This window comes from Metopolophium dirhodum, chromosome 9 (genome assembly GCF_019925205.1).
Source record: "Metopolophium dirhodum isolate CAU chromosome 9, ASM1992520v1, whole genome shotgun sequence".
Classification (NCBI taxonomy): domain Eukaryota; kingdom Metazoa; phylum Arthropoda; class Insecta; order Hemiptera; family Aphididae; genus Metopolophium; species Metopolophium dirhodum.
Genome location: NC_083568.1, coordinates 14,839,862 through 14,867,530, shown reverse-complemented (window position 1 = coordinate 14,867,530; position 27,669 = coordinate 14,839,862). Strand labels below are relative to the sequence as shown.

The following is a 27,669-nucleotide window of genomic DNA, read 5'->3' as shown; positions in this document are numbered from 1 at the left end:
AGTAATCTGCATATTTTAGTAAATACTGTACATATCAACTGATACACTACCAACACCTCAAACTATATTTTAAAACTAACTATATTATGATGTATTACTGCTAATGTGTGTGCTTTTTGATAACCACTTCACTTTAAAAAGTACTAAATAAATATTAATAAATTATTCAGTTATTTTTTTTTTTTTTTTTAAACAAACCAAAATACATTCATTGCTCCACTCAGAATTTAAAATAGTATTTTATTAATGAATGGACAATTAAATTTGTATACACATTAATGAAAAATAACCTTACATTGTGTCTTTAGCTATAATAAGGTACGAATCCTGAAAACATACAAACTTATTTAAATTAAGAGTACCACTAATTCAAGGCCGTTCTCACTAACCTTAGGAAAATTGGAACTCCCATCAACAGACAACATAGACATTTAGCAATCACTCATGAAAATAAATTATGAACTCCCAATCTACGTCATTCAATCGGCCCACTTCACACTTAACAGTCAAAAATATTTTAACTAAATTCCACACCATCGCCTATATTAACACCGGAATCGTTAATTTATAAGAATATCCAACAAACTCCAAAGTTATTAAAGGCCGAGGCAACAGTACATATTGAAAATTAAATTATATTTTAAATTATTTTATAATGATTAAGGTTGTAATTAAAAACCCAATGGCCACAATTCCCGAGACTTATCAAATTAAAATAAGGTAAGGTAGTTACTCATTTAGTCATATACTCATATCACAAATTCTGTTATTAAAATGTTCATGATATATGATTGTATAAATACTCTAATACACAGGATTATATTATATTTTAGAGTCTAAATAAACACTTTTAAAATTATAAATGTATACAAATGTTCCTTCTTTCTACTTTTTAAAATAATAATGTTGATTATAAACTAGCTCCTAAATATCTTTACAGTTATTCATAATATCAAAATACCTACCTCTAATAAATAATACTTAAATACAAGTATTTTACAAATTTAGCGTTTAAATTTTTAAAAAGTAGATAGTCATTTGTCACACGTAAATTGCACAAATAATGACATTTATATCTCTCGAATATTTAAATGTTGACATTCATTTCCTCTGGGTAATATTTCCATAATTTCCAATTTTGTTTCAGAATAATTTAATAATAATTCTCATTTTTCCGTATACTAGTATACGAATATGCATTATAATGTGTAAGACCTTACAACGCTGATATTTCAACTGAAGAGAAATTGTTTCAAAAATAAAGTTAAGCTAAAGTTCATTTTTTTTAATATTCTGATTTATATAAAATGTAATTTATCCAATTGGATAACGCCAATTTCAAGTATAAGTGTATCATTTTTTTTTTTTTTTTTAAACATTTATTTAGAAAATATACAATCTGTAAGGTTTTTTACAATAGGCATATATGCGGTGTTTATGTGATTTTAACGTGAGTTAACATGATTTTAAGGAACTACCCAACAGTAGTACTTATGGCTTGAGGGGTATCATTTTAACAAAAATTGTAATGTTACAAAATGCGTTCGAAAATTAATAATATATCAATACTCTAGTTTTCTGCATAAGAAAATACAATCATATATATTTGGAAAATTGTTTTAAAATAAAAACCTATTGTTGAAGAAAAATACACTAAACAAAATGTAATAATTACAAACTTCCAATTTTTATTACGAATTTAAACATTGAGCCAAAAATTTGGTAAACTGCTATATTTCAATTTTTAATTTACTGGTCTCTTTGCACGTAAACAAGCAGAGATACTAAGTGTAATTTTATTTTTATTTTACCAATGTTGCTGGTTTTATTTCAGCATTTGCACTACAATGTGGAACACTGAAGTTTTCTAAGCCCATATAAACCCTCAACAAATCACAATACATTATGTTGTATCTTATTTATTCCTTTGACGTAACAATTCCATAAGTAACATTTTCTGGTAAACAACAGTATACTGCGTTAATCCTTCTCAGATAGACAATTAGATACACATCGAAAATATAAATTCAAGTACACGGTTTTATTTTAAATCCATAACAAAACTTCTTTTTTTTAAATACAGTTTTTAAACTAAATACTTGAAAATTTATAACTGTCTTATTCAATCGGTTTGAAGTTTTAAAAAATTAAAATTTTCTTCAACCAGAAAATTGAACTCTAAAAAAAGAAAATCTTATATATGCAGGATACCATCTTTATAATAACATATTTGTGTAGTTCACAGTTCTTCTTGTATATGGGAAAACGTAATAAGCTGTTTAATTATGAAACATTATATATTCCACGAATATACTAAGTCGTATGCAAACTCCTGGCGTGTAATACAAATGTATTTGAATATTTGATCCGTTAAAAACTGCATTGGTAATTATAAAAAAAAGCAATAAGTACAAACTTATATTTTGTGTAAATAAAGAATATAATAATACGTTGTATATATTAAAGTATTATTTTTATTTTTTGTTTTAACTAATTAACAGGACGATTACTGTTTCCGTCATAAAATTTGTTTTTTTGAATGCATTGTAAAATATAAAAACATATTTTGCTTCACTCATAAATTACCATCGAAATAATTAAAAATAATAAATGTAAAAATTCAGATATATATTTATATTTATCATTACAGTCAAATAACACATAAACATAAAAATAAATCACAAGCGCAAAATATTATTTTGACGTTGAAAATGTTAATAATTATTTCAGAATGCAAAAACCATGGCAAATCAACAGGTTAACAACTGTTACCTTGCAATAAATATATATGTGATTGCTCACATAGTTCAACAACGATTTATAGCTTCCACCAATATAAATGTAATGTTACTATGTTTTATATTGTTATCTCTGTTTGTTTAAGAATTGTTAAAACTTTTAAATTCTGTATAAATAGTATTTTTGAAAACCGTAATGATAAATTTTAATAGTTCTATGCAGTTATATAGATAGTACTATTGTAATATTTTTAAGTGATGAGTAATAAAAAATAACAACTTTTTGATTAATTAAAAATATACTATATACCTAATATATTATGTTCTCAATAATAAAATGAGCATTATATTATATTATACTGTAATTATGTAATCAGGGTCTGGATTTTAAAAGGTTAAAATTAAAACAAGAAAATTTAAAAATAAATCCTTTTTTAGAGCCATTATACAATATCCTAATTACATCGCTGACGAGATAACTATACTGACTGAAGCTAAACTCGTTCCAAGCCCTACCACAGGGCCAAATAAAAATCCAATAAGCTATATGTTTACAATAAATTCTTATCCCTCCGATATCATTACTATCGATTACAAAATTTTATCGTGAAATATATATAATATTATATTATAATATATTTATGTCCACAAAATCGGTCAAAGAGACATTTCCGCATTGGCACCCTCCTACTAACCTTAACCCCTCCAATTAAACTAAACAAGCTTGGTAGACTATTTTTACTGAAATATTTACCCAGCGTCAAATTAACGACTGTGTACCACTTGTCACCGAAAACCTGCACGATAATATTACAATAATTGAAGTAATTAAATACATCAAACGTATTAATAACCGTAAAATTTAAAATAATCATCGTCGGTATAAAACGTTGGCAGGTCACACCGGCATGTTGCCGATGATTCACACCGGTTTAAATGATACATCAGCGTTTGAGATTTGATAGCATTTATGCATATATTTTATAATATGAGAGTATATGTCACAAAAATATTAATAATAATAATAATAATAATAAACTAACGGTTGTGGTTCATTAGATTGGGTTTGAGATGGTAGCTGTTGTTCAATACGATTAGGTTAATCACCCAGGTAAATGGTATATTATTTATTATTTTTGTTTTTCTGTTCATTTCTTAATGGCTAATGATTATTGACTATCAATTGATTGAGCAAAGATGATCTTGATATTATCAATCCTTTAGTTCAAAAACATTTTGTATGTTTAATGTATTAGGGCAATTATGACTAATCCATCGACTCATATAAAAAAAAACAAATTAAACTAATCAACTAAATAAGAAATAAGTAATCTTACAGCAAAACTATTTTATTTTCATTTATTTTTACACAAAATGAAAATGTAGTGTGCAGCATAAAAATATTTAGAAATATTTCCCTTTTGCTGAAAAATGTGATACCCATTTCTCTTTATTTACAAATTTCAACTTTTCATACTTCTATTAAATTTAAAATTACGAAATCTTATTAAATTTTATAGGACGTATTATAAAATTATACAATATTATTTACATTACACACAAATCCTAATATAGGTATATATAATAAATTATAATAGATTACAAAAATACATGATGTTATCTCTTTTTTTTTGACAAGTGGTTCTTTAAATTAATTTATTTCGAAGGCTTTTGAGTATTAATTTGATTAATCAACAATTCAAGTAATTGTATTAAACATTATTATAAAAGGAACTCGTTAACTCTATTATATTTGCTGTTATTTACTAAAGAGAAATTGTGGAGTTAAAGCTTTTGATCCAATTTGCTATCTTAAATAAATGCTGAAACTTTGAAGTCCAGTGGTACGATGAAAACATGTTTTAACAGGAAACCCATTTGAGAACTAAGTAAAAAAAAAACAAAAAAAAATTGAACAAATAAACATAATAATTACATTAGGTATGTGCATAATAATATTATTATACTTATTAGCAACGGTTTTAAGTCATGAGTATTATTTATTATTATAATTTATTATTTATTATTTATTAAAGCTATAAGATATTGTAGTAAATACATTTTTGTCGTGTTCCATTTTTATAATTTGTATAGAGCATGAAATGATTTGTAAGGAACTACGAGAGCTGAACAAATTGACATCTCAAATTCATAAATACGCCGTCGTCTACACAGGTCAGACAACGTATATGCATTTTACAGTTTAGTGAAATGGTAGAATACTTCATAATTTTCAGACTTAATTCTGTTTTTTAACGATTTATTAACTCAAAAATTCGGGCAGTATTTTAAGCAATATTTTAAATATGACTATATCTTATTAACGTATAGTGTTCGACCTAATACGAACATTTTTTTTAATACTTCGGTGGGTCGAAAGCTGTTGTATTATTAGTTCGTACGATGAGAGTTTATTATCTATAAATGCGCCTTCGACACGGGTTCCGTGTGTAATTTTTTTGTTTTTCCAACGAGCCTAGAACCGCGAACGTTACTACAGGTCAAAATCCTATCGGCTTGAGACCTAAAATCTTGAGTGAAATAATCCAGGACCTACCAATTGACGTTTTGACCTTAACCATCTTAGCTTACTTGATTTTTTTATAGTCTATAGTATAGAGCCTCCTGAATACAATAAAAAAATCAGCAAAAGTTTAGACCGATTGAGGAAACGTCTGCTACCAACATAAAAAGATTCTGGATTATTCAAAGATGATAAAAAAAAGATCGGCAGACTAAAATTCGGACTCAAACATAAAAAAAAAAATGTTTAAAGTTTAAAGTTCATAAAGCCGGAGGTGTTCACACGTCTTCTATAGACTATAAAAAAATCAAGTGAGCTAAAATGGGTAAAGTCAAACTGTCAAGAGCTCTTGGACTAAAATAAATAATAATGATACGCTGTGTACTTGCGTTAACGATTGTGATGGGTTCGGTGTTTTCCGTCCCAGTGGAAATATAACAATGTGGAATTAAACCGGTCTTCGAGGGTTTTCAATCTTTCTGAAAAGATGGGACATTCTATCTTTCACAATATTGTCACGGCACACCAAGCCTCACCGATGAGCGCGAAGTATAACGTTATACTGTGTACGGGTATAGTGAGGTATTTATCAGAATAATTTGTTACTGCCTATTTACTATACGAGTAAATACTACACACAGTTGGTACTATATTAGATAATCGTATTCTGTGTAACGATGTGAACAGAATTTTCTACTGTTATTGACATCAATGGTACTGATTTCCCCATAGTCATTTATAACCACCTAACCGCACGGTTAAGTAGTTGTACATATTGTTCAACTATTTGGTATACCTACACTATGATAACGGGTTAACCACGTGGATTACACGGAGCACGGAAACAGTGCAATAGTACATTTAAAACTATGGATAGAATTTTCAATATACGATTCAAATATTACGCATCTCGTTAAAATTTAGTAATAAAAGATAACGAGCCTCATTGGAATCACGATGCGCTGCGATACTCGTCCATAGTTAAGCACCAGAGTTATTTAACATTTTTGGTCGCTTCCAGATGTTAAAAAGATTTAACAGTTCCAAGTGATCCACATATCGGCGTTTTCCAGTTGAAAAGCACTGAGTTAAGAGACGTTTGAAAATATTAATAATGACGATAATTTAATATTCAGCAAACTCGTATACAGGCTAAATCACCGAGCACGCCCGTCGCCCACCCCCGTGTTTTCCTTTAAAAATGAATTTATTCGAATTCTGATTTTTTGAATATTTAAGTATACTTAGGTGAAGACCATATTTTCAAATACTTAGAATTGTTGTGCCATTTAAGAAGTGTCCCGTGGCGATACGAAATTGTTTTTTTAAATCAAGAATCAATCTTTTTCTCAGTAAATTGTAAGCCAGATGACTTATGAAAATGTTGAAGAAGATATTATTATTTATTAAAATCTATAAACTAAGAATAATAGTCCTAAAAAAAGGTGCTGTGTATTGTATTTATTATACCTGAATAATTTTTAGAAATTATAAAATCTTGATAAATTAATTAATACCTATTAATTACAAAAATGTGTTCAAATCATTACGGCCCATATCTTCAACACGTCAAAATTATCAAAAAAGTAATCAACTTAACGATTTCTGGAGAAAAAAAAGGTGATTCTCGTTAGGAATAAAGATGTTGGTATATAATATGTATATCAATATCACCACAGGACACTCCTTAAATAGTTAAATGTAACAACAAATCCAATTATTTTAAAATGTGGTCCTTGACTGTGATATATTTAAATGTTCTAATGCATGCTTGGGGAATCGCTCTGTAGACCGTTCAGAGCGGACTTGGACAGTCTCGCCGACGACGACCACTACCTATATAATATCATGTGTGTGAGTGTGTGTGTGCCCAGCATCCGCCTCGTCGTCTGTCACGACGGAGTTTTGGCGGTGTTGACGCGCGTGACGTCCCGCGATTTTATTTTTATAATATTATGCCACGGCGTGATGCGTGTTGGCCCAGCTGCCCGGCGACGTCGCGTGTAGCGGTGAAAATAGCGGCCACGCACACACACACACACACACACACACACACACACACATACACAAGTGTGCTCGCACAATTTTTTGGACGAAGTGTCTGGAAAAAAAACATAATATTACCGGCCACGTAAAGCAAATCCACCGCAAAACATTATTATTATTATTATTATAATTATTAATGCGAATAAATCCCGTGTAATAACGATTATCAACCGCACGACGACGTAATTTCCGGCCCGGCCTAAAGTTCGCCGCCGACATCCGAACACGACGTCCGCGTCGCACTATACATCGCATCACGTTCCGCCGCCGCGCCGCCACCGCCATAGCTTCTGCTGCGGCCGCGTACAGGAAGATATTCCGCGCACACGATCGATCTACAACGCTATACTGCGGTTTTATCGTTTCTTATTCGCTGCTGTACCACGCGCGAGTTCTATTCGATCCGGCCGCGAAAAAAAAATGTTTGAAAAACATTTCTCTCCTCTGCTGCGTGTACTCACGAAAACACAGAAACCAATAATGTATAATATAGATACACATAATAACAGTGAACATTTTAACACTCACCCTGCAGTGGGACAACCGCACACCAGAAGAAGATATTCGAACGGGACGCTGAGACCACGGTCGTCGCACGTCGCGGTATATGATACCGCGACGAAGTGTGGCGGCCGGCGAGTCGACGGTTGGACGACGACGACGACGACGACGACAACGACGACGACGACAGCGACGATAATGTCGTAGGTGCCGGTCGTGTCAGCGAAACAAGCGGTGCGCGAGCGGCGCGGTGTCGGTGTCGTCGCGGTCGCCGTGTGTCGCACCACGGCAGTTACACGGTCCGGCGCGGATCCATCAGGTGGTGCGGCGGCGATTCGGTTGCGGAAACCGCGGTCGTCGCGGGTAGTGGTGGAGTCGGCGTCGGTGGTGGTGGCGGTGGTGGTGATAACGGCGTGTGCGGAGTGAATTAGAGGGTAGTGGAGGTGATGATTGGGGTGGCGGTGGTGATCGGGGTGGCGGGTGTTCGGTGTACCTATACACGTATATTATAGTGCGTGTGTGTATGCAGTAGACGATTGACGCGCACACAACAACACGCGCGCACCACCGGTCCGGTGCAGTTTGTAGAGCGGCAAACACGCGCGCGTACACGTACACGACGACTGACGCGACGTGCCGCCCGTACGCGAATGATGTCGCCCACCCGCCACCGTCTGCCCGTCCGCCGCGGTCACCATGGTGACCCGCGTTTTCACCGCCGCGTGTGCGCTTGTGCCGCCCGACTTGTTGATGTCTCACGGCGGCGGCGGCTGCTACGGCGTGCGTATACATTGCCGCCCGCCGCGAGTGCAATACGCACCTGCTGGTCCGACTGCCGTTAATATAGGCCGTAGATATATGGCCCCGCATGGGCGTAACTAAGATTTAATAGTGACGGGGGCTAGAGTTTTAGAAGACCAAAGTTCAAACTAAGCCGTGGCCGTGGGAGGCAAAGCCCCCCTGCACACCACCAATAATTAGGACCAGTTGTACAATCTCTCATTAAAGTTAACCGGAGTTTAATCGGCCGAATTTTCCCGGTTAAATATCTGTTGTCAGCTGATTATGGTTAATCGAAGTTTAACCATAGACGGTACAACTGGCCCTTAATGTCACAAAATTTTAGTTGTAGGGAGTGCTGTAAAATCAAAAATCAAAATAAACCACGGATTATAGCAATAAAATTGTTATATTTTTTTTGCCATTAATTAAATTTCCAGTGTCTACTGGAACCGGCTCATTTCGTTCATGTAAGCGGTATCGTATTTGGCGACCTATATATACAAAGCATATTATAATACTATGATAGAATAAATAAAAATAAATAAAAAATAAAATATTTAACTTTTTTTAACATTATAAGCTTGTTGAATTTCCGGTAGATTACTAATTAATTACCCAGGATCAATAATAATAACTATTTTATTTTCTGTAACCCATGGCAATTATATACCTACATACACAAAGAAAAATTCAATTTCCATTCACTGAAACAAAATTCCTGTGAGCTTATCTTTAAAATGTGAATTTTTAAAAATCATTTATTAGTATAACCCTTCTTACGTTATGAAACGAAGGTACCATGCAAATGTTAAGTATCTAGCTATCATATTTTTGGATGAACGCTTCACCTTACCCTGAAATAATTTAGATGCAAATGCTTACTAAATATCATTATTGACAATCTTATTAGATAATTCTCCTTCTATACTTATTACAGTCAGATCATTGCATCTGTTTTGGGTCATAGTCAACCTGGTAAATATTTTTACTCTCCACAAACTCGTACATGATACATCTACAATATTAGTATAAATATACATATATAAACAGTGGTCGAAGTTGCTCAAAATAAGTGGAGGGATGGAAATTTAAAATATTTAATTTGGAGGAATCCAATAATTACATTATTTCACACGTATATTATGACGTGTCCGTGGCTGAAACTTGCACTGTAGCGCCACGACCACCACGACGTGGAGTGTTACAGACCAAAGTTTAAGAACCACTGGCTTATATTATTTACCAAAAAAATATTAAAGTTCAACTCTATGCGTGCCTATTCGTTAGCTCATGTACGAGATTATTTCTACAAACTTATTTTTGACTCCTTGATGCTAGTAAATGTAGGACAATTTCCCAAGATAAATTACCTTAAAGAATTATATTATAATGATTAAATAATTAAAATAATAAGTAATGTGTACCACAAAAATAATAACTTAAAAATATTTGTTTAGACTGTTGGGAGAGATGAGGAGAAAATTACAAATCAAAGAATATTTACAAAACGCAGTATTGTTATGTACCTAGCCATTTATCTTTATTAACTAGTTTTAACTTTTAAGCATTATAATATTTAATTTACAAAATATTTTAGTTATTATATTTTTACTTAGTTTATATTAAACTTAACTTTTTTTTTTTTTTTGTCATTATATACCAAAGAAACAATAATCAAACAACATTAAAATATACATAAATAGTTATATTTTTTTTTTTTTGAGATATTAGGACATTAATTATTCCGTTTTATTTTATGACACATTATGATAAAAAAAAAATAAAAAATATTTCTGGAAAATGTCTTATTCCGACGAAAAACTCATGAGTGGGATGAGAAATGTCCGAGGGTGGATTTTCCATTTATCCGGTTGTTATGCAGCGCTATTATTATGATTACGTCGTTATTGGGTAAATTGAAGAGAGACTACTTTCTATATGAGTAAATTCGATACTGAAAAACTTTGACAACGACAAAATTCTGTCTGCCCGTCCATCTGCTAGACGGCGGAGTAAACTTTCATAACCACGTTATTGCAAACGCCGGGAAATGGTGACGCGTTGGCAACGTTAGCGTTTATGTTGTTCAACGCTATCCACGTCGAATTTTTGCTCTACGTATATTAGAATCGATAAAAAAAACTTAAATGCCATTATCTCATTTGATTTTAAACTTGCGATACTACTCGTATATAATAATAAACCGTGAGATTTCCGTCACGTTTGCTGGACGGAGAAAAAGATAACTCGATCCTTTTTTCTTACATTGTAAAATGTACAGTGTACATATTATATAGTGTTCCTCGATGTTATTATACCAACACCCCTCCCACTATTTCCTTGACAATCGTTGCCTCGAGATTTCGAAAGTAAAAATTATATTTGCACGTTAAATAATATGCTTACGCATTGAATTCGAGTGTCATATTGTCATTGGACATTATGTCCAAAGCATGAAACTAATATGTATACAGCTGCACTACGGCAGTAAATTATTTTAAATGACGCTTTTAACAAATTGGTTTTTTCAGATTGTGTATATAGCACTACTTTTTGTAAGAATTATACCCCAGGCATCGACAACAAATCGTTCATTATACGATTCAGTGAAGCGAAACAAAACAAAACTGTACGGCGCGAGTACAAATCACCATTAGACTAATTATAAGACTTATACATATAATGTGATACCATCTGTACTATTGCAGTAAAGTTATCAATAAGAAATAATTTTTTTTTTATATTAACTACTGTTTCACTGAACCAAATTCCACTACCAACACTTAAAAGAAAAGTGAGCCTCCGATGGCTTCAATTTGTACAATTAATTCGGTTGTTGCTTAAAACCACACACTTACTATGAATGTCTGAAACCGCACATATTACATAGGTATACAGCACGTAGGTACAGCACGTAGGTATACCAGTATACAGCACGCTTTTTCTAGTAAAGTAGATATTTTAAATGATATAGTACCGAAATGGTTCAAAATTGGCACAAATATCTGATTGCATGTATTCAAAAATAAAATATTAAAATATAATACATTTCTAGAAAAATATCTTATATTTTGTAGGTTATATTTTATTTTATATCGAGCTAGTATACATTTTTTGCTAAACAAAATATGATTTTTTGGAATGGGGCTTTGCTGGCATAGTTTTCTACCCAAATAAAGATACCTATCTAATATCTTATGCTAATCCTATCAACAGTTCTATCTTATTATTGGATATAACTTCTGAAAATAATTCCTAAACACCAGTCGCCTTCGGGATCACAGCCTTCGGGACCTGAAGAGATTGTCGTTGGTTGCGGTCAAGACATTGTGAATCAGCTATCATTTGCGATTGACGCACTTAGGAAAACGTTTACCTAAATACATCACGGGCAATTTACGTACCGCATTATTAATAGGTAGTGGATTTATACCTGAACTTACGGTCTCGTTGTTGCTAATATTTCGAGTAAATTTACCGACAATAATATCACTCATACACTAAACATAGGCGTAACTATAGAGTATATTATACCTATATACTATAGGTCCTTTAACTTATAACTATAAGTTAGGGTTATGCAGCGTCGTCGACCCCTATCAGCCATTTTCGGGAAATATGGGGGGAAACCCTGCACCTCACCCATATACCGCTCCAAAAAGTACTAACCCAATTAACATATATTATAATATTATAATAATATGTAAGCCTACATTTTCTGCCATGGGTCGCTACCGCTAGCATTAATTACAACGAAAATGTACTCTACTAATGCGGTAAATCCATGCTATATTATGCATGTGTAAGACATAGGTATGTATTAATATCAGTGGCAGCTCATGGGTAAAATATTTGGTGGTGTACACAATCACTAGTGATGTTTAAAGTAGATGGTATGCAATTATTTCAAAAGTTCTTTTAAAAAAAGATATCAGTAAACTCCAAATTCAAAATTATTGAATGAATAAAAATAAAAATAGTAAATACGGGTGGAGGAGACGTGGAGTTAAGAAAATAATGCCAATACGGCATATAATAATGCTACAGATAAGCAACAGCAGTTGCTGCACACCAAGGTCCCTTTTATTTGTTAACCCCCACCACTCAACGGCCGAACGTATTTACACGGACCGACGGTGTTCTGACAGACCTGCACACTAGTTGACGTGAATTTATTGCATATCTCAACTACATTTTAGGAGTATAACAACTGTCGAATATCAAATGTTTTTTTTTAAATTGAATTTTGTATTATAAAATAAATACAGTTTAACAGATATTGAATTAAAATTAAAATACGTATTTACTATTATATCTATATTTATCTATGTAGTGTGCGCACACCTTCCCCCAAGGCACGAGCCTCCAATGATTAAAATAAAAACCATGATTGGAAGGTAGGGATCGTGGATAAATTGTACGCCACTCCTTGAAGCTGTTTTTATAAATACCAATAAATATATAGACAGATACAAAATATAATAGATTTACTAATTGTAAATGCTAAATTGGAATGAGCCAAAGTATTTATATATAGGTAATGTATATAGGTACTAGTATATATTTCTCCAATGAATAAATAAATTACGCATTATTATAATATTATATATAAGTAGGTAGTAGGTACTACTATGTTAATTGTTAATAGAAGGTACTTATTGCGTTATTGCAATGTGTTAAGATACTAAACTCTATATACGATATAGGTAATAGGTACCTCTACTAAGCTTACAATATTTTTATAATTTCTACATGTATATTATAATATACATATTATTATATTTAAAATAAAATAGAATACCATTAGTGTGGCTTGGAGCGGCGCGTTGGCTGCTATCAGTCGCACAACGTGACTGAGAGTAAGTAACGTCCTCTGCCACTAGTTCCCAGATGGGTGACCACCCGGGTTCGTGATGGCAAAAACCTTGCCACACATACACGTGTTTCTTACCTACCGTAACAACCGTAACAACCTTTCCATACCAACCCTACCAACCACAGTCCATAATCCCTACAATAGCTAATGGCTATAATTGTCGGGCTCAGGTTCAAAAAAAAAAGGAAAAAATAATATCATTATTTCGGGCTTTTAAAATATTACTCAAGTAGGTATCATGACCATGGAAATGGAATGATTATGTTATTAACTATTATTGATATAATTTCCTGTCAACATTTTTTTCTCATAACCTACTTTTTTCAACAAACGTCTTTATCCTGTAAAAAAATATTTTCGTTTAAAATTGAATTTTTAGCCGTCACCAACGGGAAAATGTCATAATTCAACGAAAAATTTAAATATGTGATAGGTAGGTAATAGTTTATTATTAATATAAGCAATATAATACTATAATAATATAATATACAATATTGACGTCTACAGTAATTCTTTAGGGACGGGATACTGACGCGGAATTAACTAAAATATACATAAATTTCTTTGTGCTAAAAATTAAAAACCATCAATTATTTGACACATTTTACTTGTAAATTAATAACTTCTATATTATAATATGACCTAATTCATATTTTTTATTCCCTATTCGTATATTTTGTATGCGGGTACCTACGTAGGAAATGTTCGTAATTACTATTACCTAGAATTGAATCAATCAAATACGTTTAATATTTATATTCTCGTGCTAGAGAGAGAAAATTAAATTTAAAAAATACGTAGAGGAAGATATTTACATGGATGTAATTATCTTAATATTATTCACATTATAATATTATGTTAATGATAGTATGATACTGTCCCAATAATTGGAATTGAACTATTAAGTTTATTTAAGGTAAGTGCTTTGATAGTTACATTATATAGTCACCAAGAATATAATAGGTAGTATATTTAAATATAATTTTATTTTTATATGAAACAATATTCGTACAATATAAACTATAATTTATTAAATGTATTAAATTAAAAGTACCCATTTAAATCTATGTGAGCAATAATCAATACAACATTAACGATTATCAACAAAATGCATAACTACTAAGTACTAATAAGGAATATTATGTACTTATTCATAAAGATACCGCTAATAGCTAATCGCTATTTACGTTCAGAATATTTACATATTACTAAAATAGATACCTAAATATTATTATAATAATGCGAGAAAATAAAAGACTTATAAAGGATACTCCTTCAGTATTTAGTACAAAAATTCTTAAAAATTTGAAAATATATTAGTCTTTAAGTCAAACTATTAAAAAATTCCAAAAATTCGAATTTAAATAACTGCATTACTGAAGAAAAATGGGGTGAGCACGTTTGGTGAATCACCCTGTATATATGGGAGGTATATTATATTATTATAATATCAATATTTTATACTTGGATACTAACATATAAAATAATACAAAAATAGATTTAAAATAAATACATTTTCAGAACGTTAAAAGTTTTAATTGTTATATTCCTTTTTTACTTTAGTAGTAAATCATGAAAAAATTAACACACGCATAAATATTATATATTCATTGTTTTCCAAAACTTTGGTATAATTAACAAAAAATAATGAACATTGGGCTTAAAACTTTGACAAGAGATTAAAAACATTACTTCATAAGAACATCTTGCCATCTTAGTATTTAATATATATAGCATTATAATATCCCTATATAAAAGCAGGTACCAAAACGTCCAAAATCTCAAATAAAAAAAAATGAAAAAATGTAGATAAAAAAAAACTTGCATCATAAAATATGTGAATTAATCTCAGTCTAAAATTAAATAAATTTACACACTCCAAATATGAATTGAATTTATTGATACAAGTGGGTAAAATGTACGATTTTTTTAGTTTAATCTAATAAATTTAATACATATAAGCGTTGTCATCTGAGAGCCAAAAAATGAAGAAAAATTCAAAGTACATTGTTTGGGCTCTAGTTTCACTATGATTTATTACCAATGCGAGGAAGGGAGGAATAATACTTATACCCCTTCAAAAAAAGAACACTCTTAGCGGTCAGATACTAGGTATATACTGGCCCTAAATCTCACCACGCTGTGGTTGAATAAAAATATTATCTCATAATCTAGTTACATGCGGAAATAAATTAATAGTTTTAAACAAACTAAAGGAATAATAAAATAATTTTTGTGAATAACAGTTAAGGTATTAAGTTACATATGCAATGCCATCATACGAGTAATAAATAAGATGTATAATTAAAAACATAATATTATTATAATATTTGATTTAAAAATAATGATGATATTTTCAAAAAAATAATAATAAACTATCTTCAACGCTTTCTGACAAATAACAAAAATTATTTCGGTAGGTAATCAATTTCTGATTATAAACTATTGGAGATGATCGGTCAAATGTCTTGATGTACGAAAAACCTTATGGATATAAAAAATAGTATAATAGTCAAACATTACGATAATATGCCACAGTAGGAACAATTTTAGATTTTTAAAATTAAACTCAATTAATCATCTTTGAATTTTTTGCTTTATAAATAAGTGCTGGTTGATCGAATCCATCAGTCAAATATCAAAAATACATTAGATTCGCTTTAAAAAAAAATAGTGGCATGCTGTTTTTTAGATATAACTGTGAGTACTATTCGTCATCGAGATATTTTTATTTTTTGTGACTTTATGTTAGACCTTTTGGAAAATTTATGGTTTAAAAAAATGCTCTAACCCTTCATTCAGATATTAATATGGATTAACCGTATATACCGTGCGTAGAAGAGTATTTACGCTAATGATTTTAGTTAATCAGTTTTCAGACATTTAATAGCGTTATTTGTTACAACTTTTTCGAGTACGAATATAAATGAAATAATTCGTTGGGCAGTAAATGTATTCCCACTTATTGATATAGGTACAACTATTTTAATAGTATAATATTTATAATATTATACAAAATATTATAATATAATATTAGATATTGATACTAATATAATAGGTATACGATATTATAGATAAACAAAACACAATATTATGAATAGGTATGATTTTCGTCGAATAGAATATAAAGTATAAACAAAGTTTATGCATAAAAAGTGAATTTTATTATATAAAATATTCGTTCTATAATAGATTACCTCGCGATATTCTGGCCTTTTTTAGACTTCGTGAAAGGTAAAAAATGATATAAATCTGACGAGTAAAATACATCAAAACGTTGCGAATCGTGTTGCTTACGTATATATGTATATATATACATATATATAACCTATACATGAACAAAATGTTGTGTATATTTTTAAAAAGTAGACTTTTTAGGTTTTAGTAATAAAAATGAAAACAAATAGAACGAGAGATAATATATAATACCCAAATTATCCACTTGTGTCTTATGAATATGCATAACAAAACATTGTTACACCTATAATACATTGAACCATTTAATATGTATGTAAAATATGTACATAGGTATATTATTTATTTATACATTATATCAGCACTCTTGAATATTTCTCTTGTGTCATAAAAAAGTAATAGGATATAATATACTATACACAAATTTCAGAAGTGTAAGTATATTAATATAATATCTTAGCTACATTGTAAAATTACATTTCTAAATTGTTTGTTAGTACCTAGGTATATAATATAACCTACATAAGATATAATATATATAGTACGATCAATAACTGACAATATATTGACTTTTTACATAAAAACTAAAGATTAAACATGAAATGCATATGTATTATAAATTATAATATACATAATGGAAACGTCCTTAAAAATAGGTATATTTATTATAGTTCAGTAAATATAAGTCATAGCGTTATAGCTATTAGAAATATATAAATTCATATAACATATTAATATGTCTAGAATTAAATGTGATTTCAGCAAGACTACCGTCAACTTCCCAGGCCACTACAATAGCTTCAAAAACTATGACCTCAAGAATAAAAATAAATTCATCTCGTTCAAAAATGTACAAGTATAAAGCCATCCAAAAATCAAGTTGGTTATATTTTATATTTAAATAATAATTATTATTGTCTAATAATTATACGATTTACCTAGATACCTACATCGCGAACTGATTTGCAATATATTAAATTCCAACTGCTCTTTGTTTTTTACTTTTTATGTACTATTTTCAGTTTCTTAATCCAAAAATTCGATAATAAATTATTTTATTTACTCTTAGAAAGCTAGAAGCTTTATTCTATTGGAAGTCGAATTTAATTGGTACTTGAGATAAGTGTTTTTTTTTTCAGTACCTAGTTATTATTCTTAAGCGTTTAAGAAAAAACGTCAATAAAGTATGGAAGAATCAAGAAGTTAAGAAATTTAAACAAGTGCAGAATAAATTCAATTTCTTTAAAACAATATAATAGTATTACTGCAGCAAACCCTGGGATGAGACGATCGAAGTGATATGATATAATGCTTAATACTCGGCTATGCAAGACTGGTTTTAAAAGACTTTTATTTCTTTTTTCTTTAATCATGGTTCGAAAAAATTCAAAAATTATGTTAATTAAATTAAAATATGTTCAGCCTAAAACGTCTCAAAAATACTAATTATACGATACTATAAAAAAAGTATAATTAAAAAGAAGTAAACTTAAAACTATTTAATTCAAAGCCTAGTGTTTTTTAAATGTACTTATACAAAATAAATCATGATTCATACATCATTACCTATTAACTACATTACTGAAATTTAACCGTTTGTTATATATATTTTTTTTTTATATGTTTACTAATCTAATTGAGTTTTTACAACTCTTGATAGAAAAATAAAACGAAACATATTTTATTATAGCAAATTGTTTATTTTGAATAATTTATTATTTCCTTTCCAATCAAATTAAAGTTTTCCAAATGCATATGCCATATATAATATATATTCATAATAAAATTAAGTTACTCTATACCTATTTTATATTTACAAATTACAATAAGAAGTACACAACGCGGTATCAGTATCAGAAATGAATTCGTTACATTCAACGAATATAAAAATATATACACCTATAAACTAATATATACTAACAAGATGATACATTTGCTGATGTAATGATGTTTGCCGTTTGGTGACAATAGTAGTTAAGAAGAAAACACAACAGTTCCATGGGTGGTATTTTATAGTGAATTTTTATTTTTTATAAAATATATATATCAATGTTTTTATGATAATATAATGTTTTTTCATTAACTTGAATTTTTCTATGCACTCTTTTAAATTCTGGATATTAACTATTAATACGAACTAAGTATTACTAAAATTATAGTATAATGTATACAAATTACAAATTCAATTAACTTGAAGATTTGATTGATTTAATAATATTCCCAGTAAAAACTCCCTCACAATTATAGTAAATTATTAATTTTAAATGAGTGCGCAGGACGTGTAGTCAAAGTCAAACTGACGAAATTAATTTTTTCCACGTATTTTGATTACGCGCAGCCTGTAACGTCAGCCAGTTAGAAGACCTGTCGGAGGCAGCCACTGCAGAACACCGAAAACAGTAGCCAGGAGCCAATGAAAAAACGAACGTCACTATTTTCCACCATATATGAGATACATAGTTATAGCTCTACTTCTACCGAACAGTATATATGAAAATGCATTAAGTCAAGACACCACAACCTTATAACAATATTGAAATAATTGAATCAATCGACGCTCGTTTATTTTTCTCATTCCGTTTGGAAAAGCTAATGTAGTAATATACCAACTATAATAATAAGAACAACGTGCAGTGGCGTCATTTGGGGGAGAGGGGGCAACTGAGGCATTTTCCCCAGTCTAGTATTTACATCAACCTTAAGTCAGCACATTTACCACCACCACCCCCCCCCCCCCCCCCATTCACCTGTATGGCGCTATGCTATGAGAATCTAAGTGAAAAAAAATTTTGAGTCGGAAAAACAGTGAAAAATTGCACTAGTCTAATAAAAACTGTAATGACGCCACTGACAACGTGTAATGATCCCTAAATCGTTTAAAACTCGTTATACAGTAAACTGAGCTAAGAAGTGGGTATAAGTACCAGAGCAGATAGCAGTAAATAAAGTAATATAATAATACCATAACTATATTATATACCTATACATACGTAACAATCATTATTGTTATTAGTTATTACTTATTATAGTTATTACCTATTATATTTTATGTATTACATTTGTAGGTATTTTTGGTCTATTCGATTTATTTACTTAAAATAAAATAAATGATTACTAAATAGTCAATACTAATGATAAGTCCAATAAAATATTTCATGGGACATAACAATTCTAATTATTAGGTATATACAATATTATTAGCTATCACTTATTAGTGTTATGGCCGGGGATGGAATTTAATTGTAATTACAACTTTTTATCGATTATTAATATTCGATGTTTCACAAGAGTGTAATATAATATCATGAGTTTCTACGAAAATTAAGGAAACACGAAATTTTCAACGATTGTTTATGTTGATATAAGCATTTTCTATACACGATAAAATTTTCAAAATATTTGGATTTGTTTTGAACTGTTTACGAACATTTTCGGTTTTTTTTCTATGAATGTCAATAAAATTTTATTTGTTGGGTAAAAAAGCTTCACAATTTAACACAAGACTCCTGATATATTGTTACAATAATAGTTGAAAAATATTAAAAATACATATTATGCAAAATTTTTTTTATGAGCATTTAAAGTTCAATTTTTGACAACATATATCAAATTTTAAAATGATTTTATAATTTTATAAAAATTTTAACTTTTTTAGCTATAAGTATTGACAATTTAAAACAAAGTTCCACATAAGTAGGTTATTCTGTAACCAAAAAATCTCAAAAATATTAAAACATGGTTTTTTTATAGTTATTTTATGTTCACATTTAGACGAAATTACACATTAAATAACCAAGAACAACGATTTTAGTTATTTTGTTGTAATTGTATAATATTAATTCAACTTAATTACACGGCTACCGTAATAATAATAAGTAATAACTAATAATAATAGTCAATATAGATAAACATAATATAAAATATCCACACTGTGAAAAAAACCGTCTCCGCTCAGAATTGTTTTTCGTATACAATATGACACCCCCTCAAATCTAACATAGCCCATAGACTATCAGCAGTCTGCAGCTGTAGCCTGTAGTTAATTTAATAGTTAATAGTTATATAAGTTTGTAACCACGAGGTTTTTGTTATCGACGGCCGACGCGTCCGAAACATGACCATATAGCGTATATATATATTATATAAGTAGGTAGTAGCATAGATTAATTAATATACTTAGTATAAAATATAACTTTTTTATAGACCTAAGTAAAACTATAATAGGCAAGACTCTGGTTCAAACGATAACGGCAGCCCCATCTACCGCTCGGTGGTACTAAACACGAATAACCACCCAAACCACTGTTCGTTTTCGTCGCTAGGTGGCGCTGCCTTTTACAATTCATTGTAATATTATATTATTTTATTTGGGTGAAATCCGGAACAACAGCCTGCTGACTCCAGCAACTTGTAGTTTAATTTTTATCTTTATCATAGATGTTTTTGGACTAGATACAACTTTTTACTTTCTAACCGATATTCGTAGCGAATTTTTAATAAATTGCCTATTGCTATAAAAACACAAATCAACAATAAAAACAAAAAAAATAATTAAATGGTTAGAAATTGGAATTTAAAAAACTCAGGAACAAATTTCATTTAGAAATTTTCGTTTAATGAGTAATCCACCAGAAGCGCAAAAAAGGACTATTTTTTTATTTATTTTGTAGCCATATTATAAGGTTTAAAACTCAAATTTTTACCTACGTATGGATTTAAATTTTAAATTACGATATTTGTGTGTGCTAAGATTATTCCCTTTCCCAAGGCCGGATTAAGAACGGAGCCTATAGGAACCACGGACTAAGATATATCTTACCCAGGCGGCCGGGCTCCAGACCCTGAAATATTGAAGGCCTTTTATCTCAGACCAAATTCAAAATATTAGTAAAGAATATGTATTCTTGTGAAAATGGTACAACATTACAGGTTACAGCAACATAGTTTCCCAGCTATGGCCTATGGTGCGTCGGACGAGACGATCTGCAGTTAAGTCCAAACTTATTTAAAACTTATAATAATGACATTAATATAAATATTAAATTATAGTTATTAGCATAATGTTAATAATATTATTATCAGATAACAAAGCATCCCAGGCATTCCCAGCACGGCTCTTTATATAATATTTAGTATTTATATAATATTATATTTTTCAATTCTATACATGAATGGTTGATGATGTTTTTAATTTATACTCAGGCCCGGATTGAGCCGGCGGGCTACCATGCAAAACCCGGTGAGCCGTTGAAAATTCGAAAGATTTGGGCCGGCTCGAAGAAATTTTGAATCAGAGATTTGGGCCAGTCTAGGCGGGTAAGCCCGGTAAGTAATTTCTTCAAAAACCGGCGCTGTTTATACTCATAATAAGTAATAACTAATATTGAATATTATTGATATTATATTATTAATTATTATTATAACTAGTTATAAAGTTATTTTGTTCTGTGTTATCTAAACATATTATGAGACAAAGTCCATTTTTCTCTCTGTATGCTTAGATTTTTAAAACTACGCAACGGATTTTGATGCGGTTTTTTTTAATTGATAGAGTGATTCAAGAGGAAGGTTTATATGTATATAACATGCATAATATAGTAAAAAAGCACTGCCCCTTTTTTGTATGTACAAGCATATCTCGAAAAGAACTCTACTTATTTTAATACGGTTTTACTAATAAATCGGTCGAGTTCCGGAGGTTTTAAAAAAGTCAATAAAAGTTATTTTAATAGATTATTAATTGAAAATTGGAGGATGTATACAGCTTGATTTTTCAACTCATATAGACTGTAGATAGGTAAAGGTAGTTCACACATGATTTTTTTAGCATACGAAAAAATAAATTTTTATTTGTCAATCTAAATGGTTGCAATTCGTTACATATTATATTAATATTATAATTAGAAGAAATATGGTATATACATTTTGTACAAATATATTTATTAAAAATACAAACCTTTGGCCTGGACAACGTCGGGCGGAACAGCTAGTTAGTTATATAATGTAATAACAATATTTACTCATGAATATTATTCTGTGATAGAAATTTAAAAATTTAAATTTGCATTTTTGATAGCGCGCGCCCGCCCGCGATAACATTGTTCAATAGATGTTGGTAACACCACCCCTGTGTTATGTAGCACAATCATTTTATATTGTAAAATCGAAATGTTGTCCGATTTTGAGTCAACTTAAAATTCACATATTAATTTTAAAATAATGGCTAAAAGTTAATACCATCAACAAAATCATTAGATTTGTGAATTTATATAAATTTAAAATTGCCGGTTAAAATATTTCAAATAATTTAATAACATACTGCTAATACATTTTCTTTGGTTTGGTACTTATATCATATAGTATAATATGGTTTGGTAACCACTTGTCAGTGGAAGTGGGCTGGCAACAATACAAGGTGACTAGGAGAGAGTGAGAGACGCAAACGGCAAAGTGGTTTATTAACCGTCGTTTTTATCGGTTGGTAAGGACGGGTGTTGTATTTGAAATATCAGAAAAAAATAAATAGTAAATACGATGTATTAGATTTAAGTGTCAAGTGTAGATTATCCGTTATTAATTAATTTATTTTTTATTTACAGGCCGACAATCGACTAGGTAAGTCCAGTTTATTAGTACACCTACCGCAATAATAATAACTATTAAGTAGGTAATGTTAAGGTCCGTCACTGATTCGAAAATAGGTAGTTTTATTTAAGTTGAGCCCGCGCTTGCCAAGGCATTTTGTGATTTCGCCTAACCCCGTGTTGATATTGTTTGGTTTTCGCCGTTTACACGGATTAAGCATGTAAACTTATGCTCCAGGAGTTCTCCGATCGAATCCGGAAGTGCCTGAATAACATTCCGCTGCTCTGAACATTATCTAGAAATTCGTTAAATTAGACCGGTTTATAAATTATCTCCCAATATGCCTCTCCAGAATAATGAACCTGTGTAAATGATAATAAGGTTCAAACACTCCAAACATCCTGGTACGTCATTTTTCACACCGGTTTAACCTAGCATATTAATTATAGTACGGTTATTGCCATTAAATACATCATGACAATCACTAGGTACCTAATAATATCTCAGTTTGGGGATTTTGGTAGGTAGGTCCAAGATCTTGGATGCTCGAATCCTAGATTAGAAAAACAAATTACATGCAGTGCTCGACTTGTGGGGTGACGCAGGGTGAGTACCCCAGCTAATTTTTTATTATTTCTAAACTATTACTTTATTTTCCTTACTTTTATTATCCTTTCGAGTTTGTTTTTATTTATTATTTATTACTACAATATATATAATAGGTACCTACAATATTACCTATGTCTTAAATTAACTTACATTTTTTTTTAAATTTAAATTGATTATTTAAATATTTTTTCTATATGATTTAAATAGGGGAATTAGGAAGTGTGAAGGCTCAATAACGTTTTATAAGTGATGGGGATGATCTTTTTTTAAAAGTAAACAGTCCCCCCTACTTTAATTTTGCCAGGTCAAGCACTGATTACATGACAAGATTCAATGTATAGCAAGTTTAAATTACCTAGACTCCTAAGAAAAAATTTATCGGCAATTTGAATCTGATATCTAGAATTATATGAAATAAAATGATATATTTATACATACATTTATACTTGGCATATATTTAATAGTTAATACTAAATTGATGGTCCAGTATATTATTAATGGGGGACAGTTATAAATATGAAAAATTATAAATTAAGATTGAACAACTAAGGAAATGGAGCTGATAGTGGAGATAATTACAAGTGTGGAAATCTGAAATATTAAATATGAATAGACCCTAGACTTGGAAGTAAATGTACCTTTAGTAATAAATACATGTAGAACTGAGGAGACATGATTTTATTTTAAGATATATTTGTATACATTATGGTATAATGTATACAATTTAATTTTGTCTGAGTAGTTATGATAATGTTAAAGAGTGAGATGCAAAAATCAACATAGAATTACATACCTACCTACATATTTTTTAAATTATTTAATCTTTTTTTTAGAATTATTATAATGGATAATTATGATAAACTGGAAAAAATTGGAGAAGGAACATATGGTGTCGTATACAAATGTATGGAACTTTCATCAAAAGAAATTGTTGCTGTGAAGAAAATACGCATGGAAATGGAAGACGAAGGTATACCTGCTACAGCCATTCGAGAAATTAGTATTTTGAAGGAACTCAATCACCCTAATATTGTGAAGTAATGTTTTTAAATATAATATATATAAATAAAATTTACTCAGGTGTATTTAGTATTTATATATATAATATTGTCATTTTATATGAATAGTTTGCGAGAAATTCTCATGGATGATTCAAGATTATATCTTGTATTTGAGTTTGTTCCTATGGATTTAAAAAAATTTATTGATTCAAGGCCTAAAAAACATTTGGATGAAATTACTACAAGGTCATTCACTTATCAGGTAATAATTATTTATATCCCGAAACATAACCAAAATAAAATTAATATTTTTAATTTTTAACAGTTATTAGTTGCTATATACTTTTGCCATGTGAGACGAATTTTACATAGAGATCTTAAACCACAAAATATCTTAATCGACACTAAGCACAATATACTGAAAGTTGCTGATTTTGGTTTGGGCCGTACTTTTGGTTTGCCAATACGCGTGTACACTCATGAGGTATTTACAAATATTTATTCAATATTTCTGGATTGAAAACTGTTTTTATTAAGAAAGTGTTAAATGATTTTATTTGTTTTATCTGTCCATTTTATTTACAAAAAGTAACCATGTACTTTCTAGTTACACTTATTTGGTTAATTCAAGGTAAAACTTAAATACATCTTATATTCTTGTATACCTAATAAGTAATAAGTAACTAAGTTTATCTGTTACTGCTGAACTACTAATTGTCTATACTTGGATCACGTCATCAAATTCTTTAATTATTTATTTTTAATAATTCATATAATATAAGTTAATGTTGGTTGCCTTTTTGGAAATATTGTGTACAATTTATGTACCATTTTGAACAGATAACAAATTTCAATTATTCTAATTTGCTTTTTTTACTAGTTAAGAGGACTTCCTATCTGCTTGTGCTGTCTCCATCTTACTAATGCATAATATATGAAAATGTACATAGAGCAATTACAATTTTGTATTGTTATTTTGGTACATTATGTGTTAGTATGCGGGTACGACGTCTTCTTAAGAATTAAATCATTGTACATACAAATTGACACAAGATTAATATACTTTCCTTACATAATAATTATTTTGTAGTCCCAATATAATTACCAAAGCTCATAAGTTTATATATTTGCTTATCAATCATGCTAAGTCGTATTAAAGCTAGGTAAGATAGAAATTTGTTTCGAGATGACACTTTGTTAAGTATTTAATTGTAGCATATTTCAAAGTTTTTGGGAAATTTAAACATGATTATGCATTTAAATTACTTTAATTGATTGTTGATGGTTTTGATGTAAGTGGGTTGGTACAAATTTTTTTTATGTTTATCAAAAATAATATTTGTTTTTATACTTTAAAATTACAATCCACTACATTTTAAAAATATAACCAATATGAAGATTATTAAATGATTCAAAATAAGACATTAATAATAATAGTCGACCTACAAGTCTTTAATTATAGATTAATTGAGTATAAACAAACGCATAAACAAAATGAATGTATTTATTTCAAGAAGTTTAAAATTATGAATATAGGGATGCTATTAATTTATGTTTATAAATTAACATAATTTTTTCTTACATTTTTTAGTTTATACTTTGTAGTAGTATAGTGGTATTTGATAGATGCAAAATTAAAAATTTTTTACTACATTTTTAAGTAGGTATATATCTGATCATTTTTAGGACCATATGCAATTGTTTTTTAATAAATGAACTTACGAGCCCCTGTAATTATTTGTTAAATATTCTAGGCTATAATAAGAAATAATAATTTTAGGTAGTCACACTATGGTACAGAGCTCCAGAAGTATTGTTAAACACACAACGTTACGGCTGCCCAATTGATGTTTGGTCCATAGGATGTATATTTGCAGAAATGGCACAAGGAAAACCATTATTTCAGGGAGATTCAGAAATTGATCAATTGTTTCGTATTTTCAGGTAAATTATATCTTTTATATGATTTTTGAGAGAAAAAAATTGAACTAACAAGACTGATAACTAAACAATCAAACACAGTTATAAGCTTTATACTATTGGACATACAAATAAACACCTGGGCACTGTACAGCAATTAATAAGACATTCAGACATAGCTTTCAACCATTTTTCTACATTAAAAATAATTCACCAAACATTGGTAATAACATGACAAAACCCACTTGCTCCATAGATGACTTAAATTCTAATATTTAATTAGGTACATCAGTTTAATTCCGACCAAGGATACTCCCAACTGAACAATGTTCACTTACATCAAAGTGTATCAGTGTTGTTCATATCATTAACATTTTGAATTATAAATTAAAGTAGTGATTTATCAATGTATTTCTGTTAATTTTAGTCATCGTTCTTATTTATTGAATACAATTGTTTAAAATAAAATTTTATAGGATTTTGACTACCCCAACTGAAGATACCTGGCCAGGAGTTTCCGATCTTAAGGATTATAAGCCGACTTTTCCAAAATGGAGTGATAATATGTTGGCAGATTCTGTTAAAAACCTCAGTTCCGGTGGAGTGGACTTAATGCGGGTAATTTCTAATAACTAACTTATTATCTTATTTCATACTTAATACATATTTTTTTTTTTTTTAGCAAATGTTGGTTTATGATCCAAGCAAACGAATCAATGCAAGAGATTCACTCCAACATAGTTATTTCAAGGATTTAAATAAAAATCTTTTACCAGCTCTTCCTGAGATTAAGTTTTAAATGTTTATTTGCATGTATTAATAATAATTTTAATCGATGATTATAAGTTTTAATTATCTTGATTATAAAATACAACTATACATTTTAAAGTT

General features: G+C 29.9%; 2 protein-coding genes across 14 annotated transcripts in view; one reads left to right on the top strand and one right to left on the bottom strand.

Annotated features, from left to right (window-relative positions):
- Nucleotides 1-8,445, bottom strand: part of LOC132951880 (uncharacterized) — a 278,489-nt gene extending 270,044 nt beyond the window's left edge. For all 12 annotated transcript variants that reach the window (XM_061023904.1, XM_061023905.1, XM_061023907.1 and 9 more), the window contains exon 1: nt 7,837-8,445. The gene's annotated coding sequence lies outside the window, so the exon portion shown is untranslated. The remainder of the gene's footprint in view (nt 1-7,836) is intronic.
- Nucleotides 8,446-23,070: 14,625 nt separating this feature from the next.
- Nucleotides 23,071-27,669, top strand: LOC132952773 (cyclin-dependent kinase 1-like). 2 transcript variants are annotated; one of them, XM_061025199.1, is made up of 8 exons: nt 23,071-23,188; nt 23,263-23,278; nt 24,691-24,894; nt 24,985-25,120; nt 25,184-25,342; nt 26,639-26,802; nt 27,255-27,396; nt 27,461-27,669. In XM_061025199.1, exons 3-8 carry the CDS (start codon nt 24,701-24,703, stop codon nt 27,575-27,577), a joined length of 912 nt encoding a protein of 303 aa, XP_060881182.1. In that variant the 5' UTR covers nt 23,071-23,188; nt 23,263-23,278; nt 24,691-24,700; the 3' UTR covers nt 27,578-27,669. The 2 variants fall into 2 exon arrangements, with proteins under 2 accessions (XP_060881182.1, XP_060881181.1); XM_061025198.1 differs by having other exon boundaries at nt 23,112-23,278.